Source organism: Amphiura filiformis, unplaced genomic scaffold, assembly GCF_039555335.1.
Source record: "Amphiura filiformis unplaced genomic scaffold, Afil_fr2py scaffold_200, whole genome shotgun sequence".
NCBI lineage: Eukaryota > Metazoa > Echinodermata > Ophiuroidea > Amphilepidida > Amphiuridae > Amphiura > Amphiura filiformis.
In genome coordinates this window covers 1-22423 of record NW_027305664.1, presented here as the reverse complement: position 1 = coordinate 22423, position 22423 = coordinate 1, and the positions used below count along the sequence as shown (strand labels likewise).

The following is a 22423-nucleotide window of genomic DNA, read 5'->3' as shown; positions in this document are numbered from 1 at the left end:
TACACCCCCCTCCCCACCCTACACACGTAGGACTAAACAGACATATCCGTATTATAATTATTAATATAATAATTGGAAATACCAGCGTGAAGCGTTAAGGCTGTTCCAGTTAAATTACATACCCATTGGCTGTTCTATTTAATTTACATACTCCCTCTGAAATGGTCCCAAAATAGGCTGTTCCGTTTAATTTACATACTCCCACTAAAATGGCTGTTCCATTTAATTTACATACTCCCTCTAGAATAGTTTTCCCCATATCATATTGCATAGCCTCACTGTGAATAAGAGAGACTGACAACAGCAATCTATGGAGAGACAACTCCCCTGGCAGGGGACTTTTTACAAGTTCTTTATTTTAAGTGCTACGAGAGTGCAACCTGCATTAAATTAAAGCTTGTGACTTGGACTTTCAATTTTTACACATTTTCCACCCAATTGGGCGACTGTTTACAATTTCTATATTTTAAGTCCTCAGCAATTTGTACACAGATAGTACCTGAGAATTATATTGTTACTAACACCCACGCACGCACCCCTCCACCCCACACACGTAGGACTAAACAGACAGATCGTATTATATCATAATTGGAAATACCAGCGTGAAGCGTTAAGGCTGTTCCAGTTAAATTACATACCCATTGGCTGTTCCATTTAATTTACATACTCCCTCTGAAATGGCATCCAAAAGGCTGTTCCGTTTAATTTACATACTCCCTCTGAAATGGCTGTTCCATTACATACTACCTGAGTAAGAGAGACTGACAACAGCAACCTCTAGAGAGTAAGAGAGACGACTCCCCTGGGGGGACTTTTTACAATTTCTTTATTTTAAGTGCTACGACAGTGCAACCTACATTCAATTAAAGCTTGTGACTTGGACTTTCACTTTTACACATACAATTTCTTTATTTTAAGTCCTCAGCAAAAAAGGACTGTAAGTTTGGGTACACCGATAACATGCGGGTATAGCCGTATTTGTGTACAAATATATAGCCTTCTAGTTCTCCTTCTTTTCCTATCAAACACATCATTCTGTCAAGGCTAGCGCTAAAACTACAAAGGCCCCAGGGCCCATATGTGGTACACGCATTGGCCCTACCCCGTAGAAGTGCCTTTTGCCCATCTTGGCCCCAGAGGTCAAAGGTCACGGGCCCCAGGGGCCCAAATGTAAAATACAAAGCATGCCGTTTCTCGTCAAATGAAGCAGCCTCAGGGCCCTGAGTTGGTACACTGATAGCCCCAGGGGTACTCTATATATACAAGTTTACATGAGCCCCATATGTCATATATTATGGGCCCCAGGGCCCCAAATGTTAAAATAAGGGGCAAAAGATTGACAAGGCTAGCTGTAAAACTATAAGGGCACTAGGGCTCATAAGTGGCATATGTGCCTTTTGTCCATTTTGGCCCCAGATGTACAAGGCTAGGGGCCCCAGGGGCTCAAATGTTAAAACAAAGGGCCGGCCATTTCTCAGCAAATAAAGTAGCTACAGGGTTCAGATTTAGTACACAGATAGGTCTTTAGTATTATATTGTCATATGTATATATAAGTCCTACATGTCACACAATATGGGCACCAGGGCCCCAAACGCTAAAACATAGGGCCGGCCGTTACTCAGTAAATATAGCAGCTACAATGCCCAGCTTGAGTGTACTGATAACACTTGAGAATTATACTTCAACATATGTAAATGAGCCCCATAAGTCAAATATTATGGGCCCCAGGGCCCCAAATCTTAAAACAAAGGGCCGACCGTTTCTCATCAAATAAAGCAGCTTCAGGGCTCAGAGTTTGTACACAGATTGCACCTGAGAATTACATTGTTATATATACATATGGGCCCCATATGTCACATAATATGGGCCCCAGGGCCCCAAACGCTAAAACATAGGGCCGGCCGTTACTCAGTAAATAAAGCAGCTACAGTGCCCAGCTTGAGTCTACTGAGAGCACCAGAGAATTATACTTCAATATATGTTCATGAGCCTCATATTAGTCAAATACTATGGGACCCAGGGCCCCAAATGTTAAAACAAAGAGCCGGTCTTTTCTCATCAAATTAAGCAGCTTCAGGGCTCAGAGTTTGTACACAGATTGCACCTGAGAATTATATTGTTACTAACACCCACCCCATACACGTAGGACTAAACAGATCCACAGAGAATAGTGTAATTATAATATAGATGACATCAACGTTAAGGCTATTCCAGTTAAATTACATACCCATTGGCTGTTCCATTTAATTTACACACTCCCTCTGAAATGGCCCCAAAATAGGCTGTTCCGTTTAATTTACATACTCCCTCTGAAATGACTGTTCCATTTAATTTACATACTCCCTCTGGAATAGTTTTCCCCTAATCATATTGCATAGCCTCACTGTGATTAAGAGAGACTGAAAACAGCAACCTATGGAGAGTAAGAGAGACGCCTCCCTGGGAGGGGACTTTTTACAATTTCTTTATTTTAAGTGCTACGAGAGTGCAACCTACATTCAATTAAAGCTTGTGACTTGGAGTTTCACTTTTTACACATTTTCTGCCCAATTGGGCGACTTTTTACAATTTCTTTATTTTACGTCCTCAGCAAATAAGGAGGCTGTAAGTTTGGGTATACCGATAACATGCGGGTATAGCCGTATTTGTGTACAAATATATAGCCTTCTATTATACCCGCATGCGAAGCATGGACGGGTATATTGCCATCCTTGGGTTTCATCTTCTCCTCCTCCTCCATCAAACACAACATTCTGTCAAGGCTAGCGTTAAAACTACAAAGGCCATGGGGCCCATATGTGGTACACTTATGGGCCCTGCCCCGTAGAAGTGCCTTTTGCCCATCTTGGCCCCAGAGGTCAAAGGTCACGGGCCCCAGGGGCCCAAATGTTAAAATACAAAGCAGGCCGTTTCTCATCAAATGAAGCAGCCTCAGGGCCCTGAGTTGGAACACTAATAGCCCTAGGGGTACTCTATATTTACAAATATACAAGAGCCCCATATGTTATATATTGTGGGCCCCAAGGGCCCAAATGTTAAAATATGGTGCAACAGATTGACAAGCCTAGCTCAAAAAGTACAAGATCACAGGGCTCATAAGTGGCATATGTATGGGCCCTAAGTTGTAGATGTGCCTTTTGCCCATTTTGGCCCCAGATGTACAAGGCTAAGGGCCCCAGGGGCTCAAATGTTAAAACAAAGGGCCGGCCGTTTCTCATCAAATAAAGCAGCTTCAGGGCTCAGAGTTTGTACACAGAATGCACCTGAGAATTACATTGTTATATATACATATGGGCCCCATATGTCACATAATATGGGCACAGGGCCCCAAACGCTAAAACATAGGGCCGGCCGTTACTCAGTAAATAAAGCAGCTACAGTGCCCGGCTTGAGTCTACTGAGAGCACCAGAGAATTATACGTCAATATATGTTCATGAGCCTCATAAGTCAAATACTATGGGCCCAGGGTCCCAAATGTTAAAACAAAGGGCCGATCGTTTCTCATCAAATTAAGCAGCTTCAGGGCTCAGAGTTTGTACACAGATTGCACATTATATTGTTACTAACACCCACCCCATACACGTAGGACTAAACAGATCCACAGAGAATAATCAACGTTAAGGCTATTCCAGTTAAATTACATACCCATTGGCTGTTCCATTTAATTTACACACTCCCTCTGTAATGGCCCCAAAATAGGCTGTTCCGTTTAATTTACATACTCCCTCTGAAATGGCTGTTCCATTTAATTTACATACTCCCTCTGGAATAGTTTTCCCCTAATCATATTGCATAGCCTCACTGTGAATAAGAGAGACTGACAACAGCAACCTATGGAGAGTAAGAGAGACGCCTCCTCTGGTAGGGGACTTTTTACAATTTCTTTATTTTAAGTGCTACGAGAGTGCAACCTACATTAAATTAAAGCTTGTGACTTGGACTTTCACTTTTTACACATTTTCCGTCCAATTGGGCGACTTTTTATAATTTCTTTATTTTAAGTCCTCAGCAAAATAATAAGGACTGTAAGTTTGGGTAGACCGATAACATGCGGGTATAGCCGTATTTGTGTACAAATATATAGCCTTCTAGTTGGGTTTCTTCTTTTTTTCCTCCTCCTCCTCCTCCTCCTTCTCCATCAAACACATCATTCTGTCAAGGCTAGCGCTAAAACTACAAAGGCCCTGGGGCCCATATGTGGTACACTTATGGGCCTTACCCCGTAGAAGTGCCTTTTGCCCATCTTGGCCCCAGAGGTCAAAGGTCACGGGCCCCAGGGGCCTAAATGTGAAAATACAAAGCACGCCATTTCTTATCAAATGAAGCAGCCTCAGGGCCCTGAGTTGATACACTGATAGCCCTAGGGGTACTCTATATTTACAAATATACAAGAGCCCCATATGTTATATATTATGGGCCCCAGGGGCCCAAATGTTAAAATATGGTGCAACAGATTGACAAGCCTAGCTCTAAAAGTACAAGATCACTAGGGCTCATATGTGGCACATGTATGGGCCCAAAGTTGTAGATGTGCCTTTTGCCCATTTTGGCCCCAGATGTACAAGGCTGGGGGCCCCAGGGGCCCAAATTTTAAAACAAAGGGCCGGCCGTTTCTCAGCAAATAAAGTAGCTACGTGGTTCAGATTTGGTACACAGATAGGTCTTTAGTATTATATTGTCATATGTATATATAATCCCCATATATCACATAATATGGGCCCCAGGGCCCCAAACGCTAAAACATAGGGCTGGTCGTTACTCAGTAAATAAAGCAGCTACAATGCCCAGCTTGAGTATACTGATAGCACTTGAAAATCATACTTCAACATATGTACATGAGCCCCATAAGTCATATATATTGGGCCCCAGGGCCCCAAATGTTAAAACAAAGGCCTGGCCGTTTCTCATCATATAAAGCAGCTATAGGGCTCAGAGTTTGTACACATATTTGCACCTGAGAATTACATTGTTATATGTACACATGAGCCCCATATATCACATAATATTGGCCCCAGGGCCCCAAACGCTAAAACATTGGGCCGGCCGTTACTCAGTAAATAAAGTAGCTACATTGGCCAGCTTGAGTCAACTGATAGCACTAGAGAATTATACTTCAGCATAATTATGTACATGGGCCTTATAAGTCAAATATTATGGGCCCCAGGGCCCCAAATGTTAAAACAAAGGGCGGGCCGTTTCTCATCAAAGAAAGCAGCTTCCGGGCCCAAAATTTGTACACAGATAGCACCTGAGAATAATTATATTACTAACACTCACACACCCATCCACCCCACACACGTAGGACTAAACAGACAGATCGTATTATATCATAATTGGAAATACCAGCGTGAAGCGTTAAGGCTGTTCCAGTTAAATTACATACCCACTGGCTGTTCCAGTTAAATTACATACCCACTGGCTGTTCCATTTAAGTTACATACTCCCTCAGAAATGGCCACAAAAAAGGCTGTTCCGTTTAATTTACATACTCCCTCTGAAATGGCTGTTCCATTAAATTTACATACTCCCTCTGGAATAGCTTTCCCCTAATCAAATTGCGTATTGTGAATTTCAATCCATCAAATTAATTGCATAGCTTCACTGTGAATTAGAGAGACTGACAACAGCAACCTAAGTCCTTAGTAAATAAGGACTGTAAGTTTGTGTACACCGCCAATATGCGGGTATAGCCGTATTTGTGTACAAATATATAGCCTTCTAGTTATACCCGCATGCAATAGCATGCAGGGTATCTTCCCATCCTGTGGTTTCTTCTCCTCCTCCTTCTCCCATCAAACACAACATTCTGTCAAGGCTAGCGCTAAAACTACAAGGGCCCCAGGTCCCATATGTGGTACACTTATGGGCCCTACCCCGTAGAAGTGCCTTTTGCCCATCTTGGCCCCAGAGGTCAAGGTCACGGGCCCCAGGGGCCCAAATGTGAAAAATACAAAGCACGCCGTTTCTCATCAAATGAAGCAGCCTCAGGGCCCTGAGTTGGTACACTGATAGCCCTAGGGGTACTCTATATTTACAAATATACAAGAGCCCCATATGTTATATATTATTGGCCCCAGGGGCCCAAATGTTAAAATATGGTGCAACAGATTGACAAGCCTAGCTCTATAAGTATAAGATGACTAGGGCTCATATGTGGCATATGTATGGGCCCTAAGTTGTAGATGTGCCTTTTGCCCATTTTGGCCCCATATGTACAAGGCTAGGGGCCCCAGGGGCCTAAATGTTAAAACGAAGGGCCGGCCGTTTCTCAGCAAATAAAGTATCTACAGGGTTCAGATTTGGTACACATATAGGTCTTTAGTATTATATTGTCATATGTATATATAACCCCCATATGTCACATAATATGGGCCCCAGGGCCCCAAAAGCTAAAACATAGGGCCGGCCGTTACTCAGTAAATAAAGCAGCTACAGTGCCCAGCTTGAGTTTTCTGATAGTACTTGAGAACTATACTTCAACATATGTACATGAGCCCCATAAGTCAAATGTTATGGGCCCCAGGGCCCCAAATGTTAAAACAAAGGGCCGGCCGTTTCTCATCAAATAAAGCAGCTTCATGGCTCAGAGTTTGTACACATATTGCACCTGAGAATTATATAGTTATATGTACATATGAGCCCCATATGTCACATAATATGGGCCCAGGGCTCCAAACGCTAAAACATAGGGCCGGCCGTTACTCAATAAATAAAGCAGCTACACTGCCCAACTTGAGTCTACTGATAGCACTTGAGAATTATACTTCAACATAATTATGTACATGGGCCTCATAAGTCAAATATTATGGGCCCCAGGGCCCCAAATGTTAAAACAAAGGGCGGGCCGTTTCTCATCAAAGAAAGCAGCTTCCGGGCTCAGAATTTGTACACAGATAGCACCTGAGAATTATATTGTTACTAACACCCACACACCCTTCCACCACACACACGTAGGACTAAACAGACATATCGTATTATATCATAATTGGAAATACCAGCGTGAAGCGTTAAGGCTGTTCCAGTTAAATTACATACCCATTGGCTGTTTCATTTAATTTACATACTCCCTCTGAAATGTCCCCAAAAAGGCTGTTCCGTTTAATTTACATACTCCCTCTGAAATGGCTGTTCCATTTAATTTACATACTCCCTCTGGAATAGTTTCCCCGTAATCATATTGCATAGCCTCACTGTGAGTAAGAGAGACTGACAACACAAACCTATGGAGATTAAGAGAGACGACTCCTGGGAGGGACTTTTTACAATTTCTTTATTTTAAGTGCTACGACAGTGCAACCTACATTCAATTAAAGCTTGTGACTTGGACTTTCACTTTTTACACATTTTCTGCCCAATTGGACGACTTTTTACAATTTCTTTATTTTAAGTCCTCAGCAAATAAGGACTATAAGTTTGGCTACACCGATAACATGCGGGTATAGCCGTATTTGTGTACAAATATATAGCCTTCTAGTTTCATCTCCTTCTCCTTCTCCATCAAACACATCATTCTGTCAAGGCTAGCGCTAAAACTACAAAGGCCCTGGGGCCCATATGTGGTACACTTATGGGCCCTACCCCGTAGAAGTGCCTTTTGCCCATCTTGGCCCCAGAGGTCAAAGGTCATGGGCCCCAGGGGCCCAATTGTGAAAATACAAAGCACGCCATTTCTCATCAAATGAAGCAGCCTCAGGGCCCTGAGTTGGTACACTGATAGCCCTAGGGGTACTCTATATTTACAAATATTCAAGAGCCCCATGTGTTATATATTATGGGCCCCAGGGGCCCAAATGTTAAAATATGGTGCAACAGATTGACAAGCCTAGCTCTAAAAGTACAAGATCATTAGGGCTCATATGTGGCATATGTGTGGGCCCTAAGTTGTAGATGTGCCTTTTGCCCATTTTGGCCCCAGATGTACAAGGCTGGGGGCCCCAGGGGCCCTAATGTCAAAACAAAGGGCCGGCCGTTTCTCAGCAAATAAAGTAGCTACAGGGTTCAGATTTGGTACACAGATAGGTCTTTTAGTATTATATTGTCATATGTATATATAACCCCCATATGTCACATAATATGGGCCCAGGGCCCCAAAACGCTAAAATATAGGGCCGGCCGTTACTCAGTAAATAAAGCAGCTACAATGCCCAGCTTGAGTCTACTGATAGCATTTGAGAATCATACTTTAACATATGTACATGAGCCCCATAAGTCATATATATTGGGCCCCAGGGCCCCAAATGTTAAAACAAAGGGCCGGCCGTTTCTCATCATATAAAGCAGCTTTAGGGCTCAGAGTTTGTACACAGATTGCACCTGAGAATTACATTGTTATATGTACATATGAGCCCCATATATCACACAATATTGGCCCCAAGGCCCCAAACGCTAAAACATAGGGCCGGCCGTTACTCAGTAAATAAAGTAGCTACAGTGGCCAGGTTGAGTCTACTGATAGCACTAGAGAATTATACTTCAACATAATTATGTACATGGGCCTCATAAGTCAAATATTATGGGCCCCAGGGCCCCAAATGTTAAAACAAAGGGCCGGCCGTTTCTCATCAAAGAAAGCAGCTTCCGGGCTCAGAATATGTACACAGATAGCACCTGAGAATTATATTGATACTAACACCCACACACCCATCCACCCCACACACGTAGGACTAAACAGACAGATCGTATTATATCATAATTGCCTTGGAAATACCAGCGTGAAGCGTTAAGGCTGTTCCAGTTAAATTACATACCCATTGGCTGTTCCATTTAATTTACATACGCCCTCTGAAATGGCCCCAAAAAGGCTGTTCCGTATAATTTACAACCTCCCTCTGAAATGGCTGTTCCATTTAATTTACATACTCCCTCTGGAATAGTTTCCCCCTAATCATATTGCATAGCCTCACTGTGAGTAAGAGATACTGACAACAGCAACCTATGGAGAGTAAGAGAGACGACTCCCTAGAAGGGGACTATTTACAATTTCTTTATTTTAAGTGCTACGAGAGTGCAACCTACATTAAATTAAAGCTTGTGACTTGGACTTTCACTTTTTGTGGGGACTGTAAGGACTGTAAGTTTGGGTACACCGATAACATGCGGGTATAGCCGTATTTGTGTACAAATATATAGCCTTCTAGTTATACCCGCATGCGAAGCATGGACGGGTATATTGCCATCCTGTGGTTTCATCTCCTTCTCCTCCTTCTCCTCCTTCTCCTCCTATCAAACACATCATTCTGTCAAGGCTAGCGCTAAAACTACAAGGGCCCCAGGGCCCATATGTGGTACACTTATGGGCCCTACCCCGTAGAAGTGCCTTTTGCCCATCTTGGCCCCAGAGGTCAAAGGTCACGGGCCCCAGGGGCCCAAATGTGAAAATACAAAGCACGCCATTTCTCATCACATGAAGCAGCCTCAGAGCCCTGAGTTGGTAGTCTGATAACCCTAGGGGTGCTCTATATTTACAAATATACAAGAGCCCCATATGTTATATATTATGGGCCCCAGGGGCCCAAATGTTAAAATATGGTGCAACAGATTGACAAGCCTAGCTCTAAAAGTACAAGATCACTAGGGCTCATATGTGTCATATGTATGGGCCCTAAGTTGTAGATGTGCCTTTTGCCCATTTTGGCCCCAGATGTACAAGGCTGGGGGCCCCAGGGGCCCTAATGTTAAAACAAAGGGCCGGCCGTTTCTCAGCAAATAAAGTAGCTACAGGGTTCAGATTTGGTACACAGAGAGGTCGTTTAGTATTATATTGTCATATGTATATATAACTCCCATATGTCACATAATATGGGCCCCAGGGCCCCAAACGCTAAAACATAGGGCCGGCCGTTACTCAGTAAATAAAGCAGCTACAATGCCCAGCTTGAGTCTACTGATAGCACTTGTGAATCATACTTTAACATATGTACATGAGCCCCATAAGTCATATATATTGGGCCCCAGGGCCCTAAATGTTAAAACAAAGGGCCGGCAGTTTCTCATCATATAAAGCAGCTTTATGGCTCAGAGTTTGTACACAGATTGCACCTGAGAATTACATTGTTATATGTACATATGAGCCCCATATATCACATAATATTGGCCCCAGGGCCCCAAACGCTAAAACATAGGGCCGGCCGTTATACTCAGTAAATAAAGTAGCTACAGTGGCCAGCTTGAGTCTACTGATAGCACTAGAGAATTATACTTCAACATAATTATGTACATGGGCCTCATAATTCAAATATTATGGGCCCCAGGGCCCCAAATGTTAAAACAAAGGGCGGGCCGTTTTTCATCGAAGAAAGCAGCTTCCGTGCTCAGAATATGTACACAGATAGCTCCTGAGAATTATATTGTTACTAACACCCACACACCCATCCACCCCACACACGTAGGACTAAACAGACAGATCGTATTATATCATAATTGGAAATACCAGCGTGAAGCGTTAAGGCTGTTCCAGTTTAATTACATACCCATTGGCTGTTCCATTTAATTTACATACTCCCTCTGAAATGTCCCCCCAAAAGGCTGTCCCATTTAATTTACATACTCCCTCTGAAATGGCTGTTCCATTTAATTTACATACTCCCTCTGGAATAGTTTCCCCCCCTAATCATATTCCATAGCCTCACTGTGAGTAAGAGAGACTGACAACAGCAACCTATGGAGAGTAAGAGAGACGACTCCCCTGGGAGTGGACTTTTTACAATTTCTTTATTTTAAGTGCTACGACAGTGCAACCTACATTCAATTAAAGCTTGTGACTTGGACTTTCTGCCCTATTGGGCGACTTTTTATAATTTTGTTTATTTTAAGTCCTCAGCAAATAAGGACTGTAAGTTTGGGTACACCGATAACATGCGGGTATAGCCGTATTTGTGTACAGATATATAGCCTTCTAGTTGTTATTGTGTTTATGCTTTGAATTTGTTTATGCGCTGTGGTCTAGATGTAACGGCGCTTTATAAAAGGATTGTGTATGTATGTATGTATGTATGTATGTATGGTATATTAGGCAGCCACCCCAACCACTGTCATCGGTTCTGTCTCTTCGCATACAGGAGTAGCCATTTAGTGAGATGAACAGTGATTACCTCTGTGTCCTCTCGGAGCATTTCGATTGGTCTCCTGCGCCTTGCAGTTTCAAGCCGCAGCACGCCGATGAATTAATATAGTGTGGGCATATCCCTGGTTGCGAATTCGCGAGCAGTTATGGGCATCGAGTTCGCAACATCTTGCCATCTTCTTGCTCTACGGTTTGCCATTCATTACTCAAAACCTTTATATTAATGTTTATTGTAGTACTTACTTGAGTTTACTCACCGTGAGCAATTTGCGGATCAGTCGATATAATCCGGCAAAGAATCAACGCACTCAAGGACACTAATTTGTAAGGGTATTGTTGTCAAGTGTTATAAGCCGGTTGCGATAAATGTAGGAGTTGGGCCGATCAAGCCGATGAACGGGTGACTGAACATGGCTTTTCATCGGGCAGACACACATTTTGTTAGTGCATATCGCAACAGTATTTTATTTCTCAGCATAGGCGCATCGGCGTGGGTCTGCGGCTTGGGTTCCAGGCACGCCGCAGAGTTAATCGGCGAGATTAAGCACCCAGGCCTAATTTGGCTCACCTTTCCTAACCAGCTGTGTTGCGAAAGGAAGTTTCAAGGTAGAGAAGGTAGACAGATAGAAGGATGAAAAAATAGAAAAGGATGAAATATAGAGTAGTGTAGGTAGGAGCATCCAAATGGGACAGAATATAGTACCCAAAATCCAGCATAGATGGAAAGAATTGGCAAAAAGTGTCAAAATGCTGGTAAAAGGTAATTTTCAGCTTCTCGACACCGGGATAAGGTGTCTCCCCGTGAAAAAGGAGTAGTTCGTGGTATACTATGATATCATGGTGGTGGGTGCTTATATACATGGGTGTGCATTGAGGTTCATTTAGCAGAGGAGCAGCGGTAATGTTCCGTGACCAAATCGAAAATGTTTTTGACTTGCCTGAAGGATGCTGAACAACTTGGCTTGGGCTGCCTCTTCAAAATGTTCTGGCAATTATTGGTAGGGGTCAATTTAAGGTTAAACAGGGGGTCAAAATTGAAAAATATCCCAATCCTGTTGAAAAGTATGTTAATATTTTCGACTGGCCTTAAAGGAATACTAAAATATACATACATTGGATCGCCTGAAGTATGATAGTGAGGTATAGGTGCGCATGCATGTGAACCCGTACCCGTTCTCATCCTGCGGTCGGAAAATTCCACGACTGCAGATGTCCGTATTAAGAAAAAAGCCTGGGGAATGGGTATGGGTTCTCAAGACACAAATACAATGTGTATCTTGTGTACGTTGACCTACAATCGTAGCGCAACCGCGATTAAAGCACCGATGTAACAACCGAACTTGAGCTGAGGTGAACCAAGGAATAATTTGCTCTATCTGCGAAGTTTAGTTGTCAATACGTGTCAAAGGTCAACACCCATTTGACTGGGGTCAATTTATTAATACGGTAAAATTGTCCAATTTCAATTGGACAATGTGAACTGTATTAGTAAAATGGCCCTAGTGCAAAGTACTTTGACTTTTGACACGTTTATGCCCATAAACTTTGCAGATACAGCCATTAAACATGTTAAACTATATATTTCCCTTATGACAATGATGACCAGATAAATAATTGTACAACATGATTGGAATATGTATCGACTTTTGACCCTTGATTGACCACTACCTACAATTACGTGAACTTTGAAGAGTGCAGTTTATTGTATTGGTTTAAAGAATTTTTGCTCAGCATCCTTCAGGCAACAAGTCAGAAACACTTTCAAATATTTGTTACACCGATCTGGTCACGGAACATTAGCGCGGTTGCTCTACTAAATAAATGATGTATGACGTAGTGATATCAATATTAACATATTAATGAAACCATTTCTTCATAAGAGGAGTTGGTCACACGAGACCGATGCCTTTTTTTGTCACTGTCGCAACCGATGTATCATACTTTTTTGCCTCGTCATGATTTGATAACAAGAAGTCAAAATAAAAAAGATCAATGCTATTTAGTCATTCCCGTTTATTTTTACAGGTACACCACTCTATGCTCAAGTAAATAAGGAGAAAAAACATACTGCGGCTAATGTAGGTAAGAGACTATAATTTACCGTTTGGTGTACCAACGGCTGAGATGTGAACAATCATTCACTTCAGCGTTATTTTTTTGTAATAATGCTTTATACTACGAACAGTTTTAGAATATTTTACGTTTTAATAATTTCCTCCTTACGGAGAGTACAACAAAGCATTAGTTAGAATCGGTCCCAATAGTATCTAGGCTTGATCAAGTATTGTGCTTCAAAATGTTCATTTTCATTTTTAAAAAAAAGGAGTCAAGAAACTGTTTTGCTGTAACAAATGTCATGTGTTTTTTTATACAAAATGTCCTAATAATAATCCTCTGTACATGTTGCTTTTAATTGAGTTCCTTCAGTTTGGTCAATATCTTTCTAAAAATGTGTAGTTTCAATAAAGTATGTGGTACGGATGTGCACGATTATACAAACTATCAAAATTCCTGAACAGGAATATGTGACATCGTCAAAACAATGTTAAAAATATATTGCTATAATTGCAATTTTTAAAAAGGACAAAACTACTATAATGTCTAGCCCTGTCTAGGGGTTGCAAAGCTGCAATTTTACCTTCGGTACTTGAAATCATGGGCTACACACAAACGCCTGATAGCAATTGAAGCGGAGAAGATTTTGGCGGGAAAAGGTCATAGAACTTTACACAGGGTCCAACCTGCTAATGTATTCCCCTATTCCACAAGGAAAATGTGTAGTTCTTGAGCTCTTAACGAAAAGGTCAAAGGGTCACGTTTTTTGGCTCTGGGGGTTCAAACACATCATAGTGCTCCGATTTTGACAAAAGAGGTGTCAAAATGTTCAGTTTGATAAAATAAATTCAAATAAAGATAGGATTCCACATTCTAGGATGTTTCGTTACCTAGGATTTACACAGCAAAATAAGTCAATGAATCTCGCAAGACAAAAATGTCTGTATCACATAACGACGTATTTGCCGTAAGCCCAGTATATCGTATCTGCAATTTGAAGAGTTTGCCGTTTCACATAGTGGCGTATTTGCGCTACGTATTTGCGCGACTTTGTTATTACACGGTAAAAGTGTTGTTTTGTCCTTTCATATAGTGACGTATTTGCGCAAATGTTTCACATAGTGACGTAGTTTGCACGACGTATTTGTCATGTGAACGGCGAAATTGTCATTAGTCCTTTTCACATTTTGACGTATTTTATTTAACATTGATATTTTTGAAAATATGGTATAATTTGCATTACTTTTAATCTGGTTTTAATCGACAATAATGTTTTAATCAAGATTATGCTGCATTTTCAAGTTAGATTTTCTCGAAATGTGTATTTTGCAAATACGTCCGTATGTGATACGGACGACGATGTAAGGTATATGTGGAACAAAATTGTCAATTTCTTAACCTCTTGGCACTGAAGTAGAATAGAATGACTCCGATTGCCACCAGGCTATTCATAATAGTAGTACCGTAAATTGGTCACCGATATCCGCCAGCATATTATCGCTTTATACAGCAGGCAAGTATCAATAAGTGAATACGTATGGGTTTTAATATTAAGTTCTGCTACCAAGCAAAGGCGCGTACGAGTTGGTCTGGTCATGTCCAAAAACATTCACAGATGTCTTAAGAGTGTTGAAGCTGTTTCCGAGAGAATATTATTTGTAAAATTCCACGGTAACCCTCAGCTTAGCATCACTGTTGTATATGCACCCACTGAGTGTTCAACATCTTCCTTACAAGGAGGAATTCTATTCATCTCTATCTGACCACCTGGATGGTATGAAAAGGAACAACATCCATCTCATCCTCGGCGATTTTAATGCCAGAATAGGAACAGATAGTCATCTTTCCCATCCTTGGGTCATTGATCCATGCTGCTACCATGATTCAACCGATGGTTAACGTCTGGTCAACACTTGGTAGGAGTACAATCTCAGACCGGCCCAGATGAGATTCCCCCAACCCAGGAACCGTCTCTGGATTTGGACCCATCCAGGTGGATCAACCCATGCACAGTTAGATCACATTCTAATAAACAGCAAGTGGGTAAATTCTCTCCGCAACTGTGGAGCATACAGCTCAGTAGAAGTGGACTCCGATCATCGTATTGTGAGGATCCGTCTAGCTGCCAGTCTGCGAACTAGCAAAGGAAAACCTTGCAAGAGACGAAAATTTAACTGGAAGAAGTTGCAAGACCCTGATATAAAGAAGGAATTTCAGGTGGAGCTATCAAATAGATTTCAGGTCTTGAGCATGGATGGCGCCACGCTCATCTCTGCTAGGTATGAGACCTTCGAAACAGCGGTCCGTGAAGTTGTTAAGAAAGTTATTGGAAAGCAAGAGCCATGTGGACTGCCATGTTGAAAGGGATGAGGCTAAAAAGTGGTACTATATTTCAAAGTTTAGATAAGTTACGTCAATCTAGAGAAAGATGGAGGAACCTGAACACCAGCCTTAACAACTCTTTAAATCTGATGAGCAGATGGAAGACCTGAAGCTGGCCGACGAAATGGGGAATTACACCACCGCCTGGAAAATCATACACTCGCTGGAAAATAATACACTCGCTTTCTGGGAAGAACTCAAGGAAAGGGGTGAAAGTCAAAAAGAGAGATGGACTTGTACAACTAAATAAACTGATATTAAAGAGAGATGTATTAGCTCCAACCAGTGACCAAGAACTGCTTGAGGAATGGAAGGAATATTTTACCTCGATCCTTAACAACGACAGTGACACAGCAGCATCAGAACTTCCTGCACCAGCTGTTGAAGATCTTCCTATTATCACTGAGCCTCCCCCCCCAACTCTTTAAGAAGTAGTCGAAGCAATAGCAGCAATGAAGACCAACAAGGCAGCAGCATTGGACTGTACCATATATAACTGCTGAAGAACTTCAGGAAGGAGGGGAGCATAAAGTCTGCAGTGCATCGCTTAACAGCTGATCTCACTAGGCTCCTGAGTTTTTGAAGGGTTCCATCAAATTGCAGCGGACGGGGTCGGTTTCACACTTTGAAGCTTGGCGTGATGTTTTGTCTAGCATCCTGGAATGGAGCTGTGGCTGGTTTTTGGAGGGGGAAGCTGTCATTTTCCTGCATTTTTGGATTAATTTTTGGTTTTACTGTGTACCTACAGTTTGATACATCAACATAACCAGAGCACTTGTTTTCAACCCACTGACTTTTGGGATCAAGTATCTAGTATTGATTTGGAATCAATTATTGCTGATCATCTTATCATCAATAGCCATTCCAATCACCTAATCAATATGGACTATGGTAATCAATCTGGCTATTTTAGATGAAAAAAGTCACTGCACGTTGGCGATGTAAAGTATTGGTGATCAACCAGCGGCAACAAGCTTGCGGGGAGGAGATGTTGGAGGCAGGGATACCCCCCCCAAAAAAAAAATCACCAAAGGTCAAAACGGTCCAAGTTTTTTATGCTTTTTCTGTCAAACAAGATCCAAATTTGCCCATTTGCGAGCGTAGCGAGCGAAAAATTCTGGTTCTTTGTTATACTTTCTGGTCCAAAAAGTACAAAATTTGAGAAAAGGTCCAAAAAGGTCCCATTATTCAAATTCAGCCTCCAAAAATAAAACCTGGCTACGCCCCTGGTTATAGGGGAGCCTTCGAGTTTTTTTACAACATCACTCATTTAAGCGACTCATTTTTGACCGTTATAAAGCAACGTTAAGCCTTATCTACAAACAAACCTGCAAAATACTCTTGTTTGTTCTTATTTTGTTACTTTTTGAAAACAGAAAGAACACCCACGAAATGAGTACAAAATACTCTTCCACTTTCACAAAAAATTCACCCTAACATTGAATTTAAAAAAAAGCAATTTGGCCGAAGGCCCAACAAAATGATTTTAAGGGGGAAATTTCTGCAGTCCAACACTTTGCTCACTTGTAGGGATTATAGGACTACTTAGTATTTTTTATTGACAGGTTATCATTGTTGCGAGCTCAAACTGGTTGGGGTGTGTCCTTAGATCCCCTGGTGGAGTCGTGTATCAAAGCCCCTGGCGGGTTCCCAGGGTGTAGAGCCCCAAGCTCACTAGTTTTTACATTCGGACCGTAGAGCTTACCCAGCACTCATATTGATGATTTATATAATTTAGAAAGGATGGAACTATAATCTCTGATTTTTGAAGAAGTTCGCTGACCTGCGCGAAGCGCGAAAAAAAAAGCATTTTAATGCTAAAATGAGCTAAAAATTGGGTTAATTTCACCCTCCTTTTTTTACATGGGCGTAGATTTCAGGTAGGATAAAATGGCCAAATATGAGGTTAATTTTGTCAGAAACTCACATACAGGGGGTCCACATGGGGAGGATGATTGCATGGACCATCCCCATATAAAAAAATAATGGATCACCCCCGGTATCTAGGCCTGTGTCTTTTTGTTGCGATCTCCAAGCGTTGGCGCACCCACCCCATATAGCACGCACGTTAGCAAATGGAAAGCTGCCATACCTTGTTTAGAGCAAAGCGTGGGGGAGCTATGCATATAATATGCATAAGGCCCTTTAAAAATTGGAGTTTTCAAGAATTTTGAAACTTTAAAGGTTTAATCTTAAAGTGACCATACGGTAGGTGCTATATTTAAAGCAACCCTATTGAGTTTGTCGAATTGCATCGAAATATTTTAAGCACGGATTTTGAATTCTCACTGCACGGAATTTTAATCTCACTGCCAGGAGGCACGTTAAAATAGCCCCTGCTATTTGCCCACTGACTGCTGATACATGTGTAACCTTAGACTCTTTAAACTTGTTGAAGCAGCCATGTTTAACCCATATCCATGACCATCCGGATAACTCTAAACTGACCAAAAAGACTCGTAGGCGATGGAGAAAGCGAGGAAAAAAGCGAGCGGGTAAGAGAGTGAGAGAAAAGAGACTGGACAATGCTGAATTCCTTACAATCGGTCTATGTCTCGATCTCAGTGCGGCTTTAGATAAGGTGAACCACGATCTTCTGCTGAGTAGAATGTCGTATGAGATCGGGGTGACTGGGATTGCTCTTGACTGGTTGAGGTGCTATTTCACAGGTAGAACAATGGTGTCTACTCAATGTCAAAGACCATGGACTATGGACTTCATGGACCTCAGGGCTCAATTTTGGGCCCCGAGGTTTCATGGTGTATACAATTCCAATAGGCAGGATCATCAAAAACCACTCGCTTTCATACCACAGGTACGCGGATGATATACAGATCTTCTGTAGTTTTGAGCCATCTAACCCATCATCAATTGAAACTGCTTTGTCATCAATAACATCTTGTATCAAAGAAATCAGAACATGGATGACATTAAATTTCTTGAAATTAAACAACGACAAAACGGAATTCTTGGTTATATCATCACCTCACTTCAAACGCCAGATGCCTGATATATGCCTTCGCATTGGAGATGACATCGTCCACCCCTCCACTAGTGTCAGAAACCTGGGCGTTATCTTTGATGATGGTATGAGTACTTTACCGCAGATAACTTCATTGTCAAAGAACATCACATGCCACTTACGCAATATTACTCGGTCCGTCGCTTTCTTGATAATGAAACATGCAACCATGTTGTTCGATATCTTGTGCTGTCACGTCTAGACTATGGGAATGTACTATCAGCAGGAACTAATGCAACATACATCATGTAATTACAACGCTTGCTGAACTGGAGTGCAAAATTACTTTTCTCTGCTTCTAAGTATGACCATGCCAGCCAGTATTTGCAAGAACTTCAATTTTATATAAGACCATGCTTTATGTGTTCGAATGTCTGAGCATGGATATGGACCAAGTTATCTCATTCAATCAATTTCATTGTACAACCAAACTCGTCCCGGCTTGCGTTCTGCAACGGTCTCTACACGTCTCTCTGTACCAACATACAACCCTAACGGCCTGCAATCAGCTTTCGACAAGAGTTTTTCTCTCACCGCACCTGCACTCTGGACTTCAGTTTAATCTGAACTCCGTACAGCTGTTTCTCTGCCAAGTTTCAAAAAAGGTCTCAAAACCTTCCTGTTCTCACAATAATCTGGTGGCTTTGTTTCAGTTTGGTGTTTTATTTTGCCTTTCAGAATGTATTAAGGCTGCCAGGTCCATATGTTTAGAGTACTGTTACTACTGTGTAATGATAATCGCCACGTATACATATGTAACATGACATTACATGTACAGTATAAGTACAGGCCTATAAAGGTTTTTTCACGAATTTTCATCTAATTTTATTTGAAGAAGGAGATTGGCATAGAAACAGTGGAGGTAGCTTCCTCCTGTGAGAAGTCTTGGGAGGGGGAGGAGGGAGGAAGAGGGTAGCAGGGGATAAGGAGAATGAGAGGGGTCTGGAGGAGGAGACCGGTTTTTTGAGCGCTCAATCGTTCCTCTTCCCTGCAAGTGCTTTATTGGTGGAGTTAGGTGTATCTGGTTGAATGCTTTGTTTTGACGGCATAGTCAAATAACTTAGCTAGCTCTGAGTGCAGTCTTGGAGGCTGTGTCCATGATGATTTTTCTCTTCCCACTTGGAACCCCCAACGCTGCAAGGCTGTGTCCATGATGATTGTTCTCTTCCCACTTCGAACCCTCAACGCTGCAAGGTATTTGCTCAGTGAGGTATTGTAAAAGCCCCTGCTTCCTACATGTACTTCAATTGGTAAGTAGGGGGTGCACCAACCTCTGATCTATTCTCGCACTCAGCTACAAGGTCTTGATATTTCTGAAATTCTGGCATATGTATTGGACAGGTTCTCCTCCATTGGAACAGTAATTTCAATTATAATTACTGTTCTAGTCATTTCAGAGTAGATGGTAATGTCAGGACGTTTAGCTGTCGCTGCTATTTGGGGAGGGAACACTATTTGTTTTTGTTCTTCGTCCATTAGGATTTCCCAGTCATTTATTGCATTTTGTAGATGTTTGTACATTCCCTCTTTGGAAGAGACAAGGCTGGGTTTCTGTAGGCTGTACCATCTGCAGTGCGAAATGGGATAGTAGCGATGTAGTTTGTATTTTGTCTGGCATACCATGAATTCCTTTGGTTAGCCTCATCGATGAAGAGCATCACATCAGATGCTATGGCTTTAAGGTTTGGTCATGTCGACAGCTGTATCGACCACTTTGCAATACGAAGTTGCAGCCATTTAGGATATGGAACAGTGTACAGTTGCTGTGATGGCATAGTTGGCAGGATTCAAGATTGATCTTGCCCCATAATCTCAGGTTCGTGGGGCTTGGCAGGTGATCATGTATCGCTCGGGTGTCCACACGTACAGCAGCTTCTTCCAAGATGTGTTAACTGGCATGGCTTAGTCCCACTTGAGCCACTGTCCCTGCTTAGCACAACCATATAAACTCAATCCATAAAGTATCGAAACGATTACAGATGGTCAGATATATCGGGAACTGAAATATATAGCAAAAACTGATTTAATTTATATAAAGCGCAGCTTTCTCATGCGCATTTTGATACCTCTTTTGTTGCTCTACGATATCATTTGGTCGAGTTATGTGCGCTTGAGTGGGTTCAAGTCGGATTTTGAAAGTTGCACTTAGCTCCAATTCAAGCCAAATGCGTTCGTCGTGTACACACACGAAACCAGGCAGTGATACAGAGTGATGATGGACACACCAAGTATTGAGATGTCAGCAAAAAGAGTTCAGGAGATAAGTCAGAGATAAGTAAAGGGTAGCAAGTATTCAAGTTGGAAGTCCAAGGAGTAAAATAAAGTGAAGTTCATGGTTAAGTAAAGCACATTGGTGTCCTTTGTCTTGATTTTGTGGGTGTGTGTGGGGGGAGGGTGTGGGGGTGTGTGCGTGCGTTTTCACCTACGAACGAGGACACCCACTTGACATTTCACTTATAAACTACAGACACACACAAAAACGAGGACGTCCTCATTTTTTAACGCTTGCAGAGGGCGCTATACAGCTCAAAATTGCATAGGGGGTAGGTCCCCCGTTTTCTCTGCTCTAGTTCCTTTGTGTTGACACTTAAGATATGGCAGTTTTTACGTTATTCAAGAACAACCAGCTACATTTGAAGACATCGGAATTCGGGGGGCACACACTCAAACGCTTTATGCCCACAGACTGAACATGCTGAATAATTTTTGCGTGTGCTACACGCATCACTTGTACCGAATACGTCAGGGATTAACAGCTTCAAAGAGAATGTTTTTCATAATAAATATTAGCCTTATAAATTAACTAAAAGGTATTGCGCCTTATAGTATTCTGTCCGTTAATTGTAAATAAAAATTAAGGTGCTGACAAAGACGAAGAAACATGTAGAGTCATTTTCTTTTCTTTTACAGAAGATCAATCTCATTCTTCAGCATATGACAACGCCAACTTTAAAGGTAACTTTATCGCATATATGATATGCCGACTGCTTAGAATGATCATGATGATAGTCGCATACATACCTATTGACGTGTAGTATAGTACATGTATATGTATCCAATTGGCACCACTGGGCAGACCTCAAACTCCAAGCTCCAAGTTTATTATGGAGTCAAATTGCTCATATCAAAACCAATTCCGAATTATTCGACTGTTAATGGTGACCAATTTTGCTGTGTAAGACACAGAAAAGTCGTAGATAAAGCAACTATTCGTTTTAACATTTTATTTTAACATTAAAATTCATTTTAAAGGAGGATTTCGTGATCCTAGCATCCTCTTTTTATGACATTTTTCAGTAGATATCCACGAAAAAAGCTTATTTCCAAAATTTCAGTTGATTCCGATTCTGCGTTTGCGAGTTGTGCATGATTATGTGTATTACACTGCTCCATAGACAATGTGTTGTAATTTCGTTCTGGTGCACCAGAACGAAATTCAAATTTGGCGATATTTTGCTAAACGAATTAATCTGCAAGAAATATTTGGTACATAAACATTATGTAGCCAGAGGTATCCAGTGGTGTAAAAATCTCAACTTTTTTGGGAAAAGTGGGGATGAGGCTGTGGATCACGAAATGCCCTTTAAGACTTTCGTGACTTCAAATACTACTTGTATATCTGTCAAGCATTTCCTTTGTATTATTGACAGCAAGTCCTAATTACGACATTACTATTATATTCAAACCGTCATTCCCATTCAAGTTAGTAGACTTTCTGTGAAAAAAATCACTGCTGTCTGATAGGATCATAGTAGCTGACCCGTTTCCGGTATCCCGTGAACTGGCTAGAGGGCGTTTTCACTCTTTTCAACAGGTACGATTCGCTAACCTAACGACAGCTTTTAGTGGTGACCTCAATACAATGGCCGTGTATAAAGAGTTTAGTGTGAATTTACACAG

General features: G+C 41.7%; 1 protein-coding gene across 1 annotated transcript in view; it reads left to right on the top strand.

The window, feature by feature from the left end:
• Positions 1-22225, top strand: part of LOC140145292 (nephrin-like) — a gene marked incomplete at its 3' end in the record, with an annotated part of 107117 nt that extends 84892 nt beyond the window's left edge. The window contains exons 15-17 of the mRNA XM_072167051.1: positions 13090-13146; positions 21434-21478; positions 22174-22225. Coding sequence (XP_072023152.1) covers positions 13090-13146; positions 21434-21478; positions 22174-22225 — 154 coding nt within the window. The remainder of the gene's footprint in view (positions 1-13089; positions 13147-21433; positions 21479-22173) is intronic.
• Between the last annotated feature and the right edge of the window lie 198 nt (positions 22226-22423).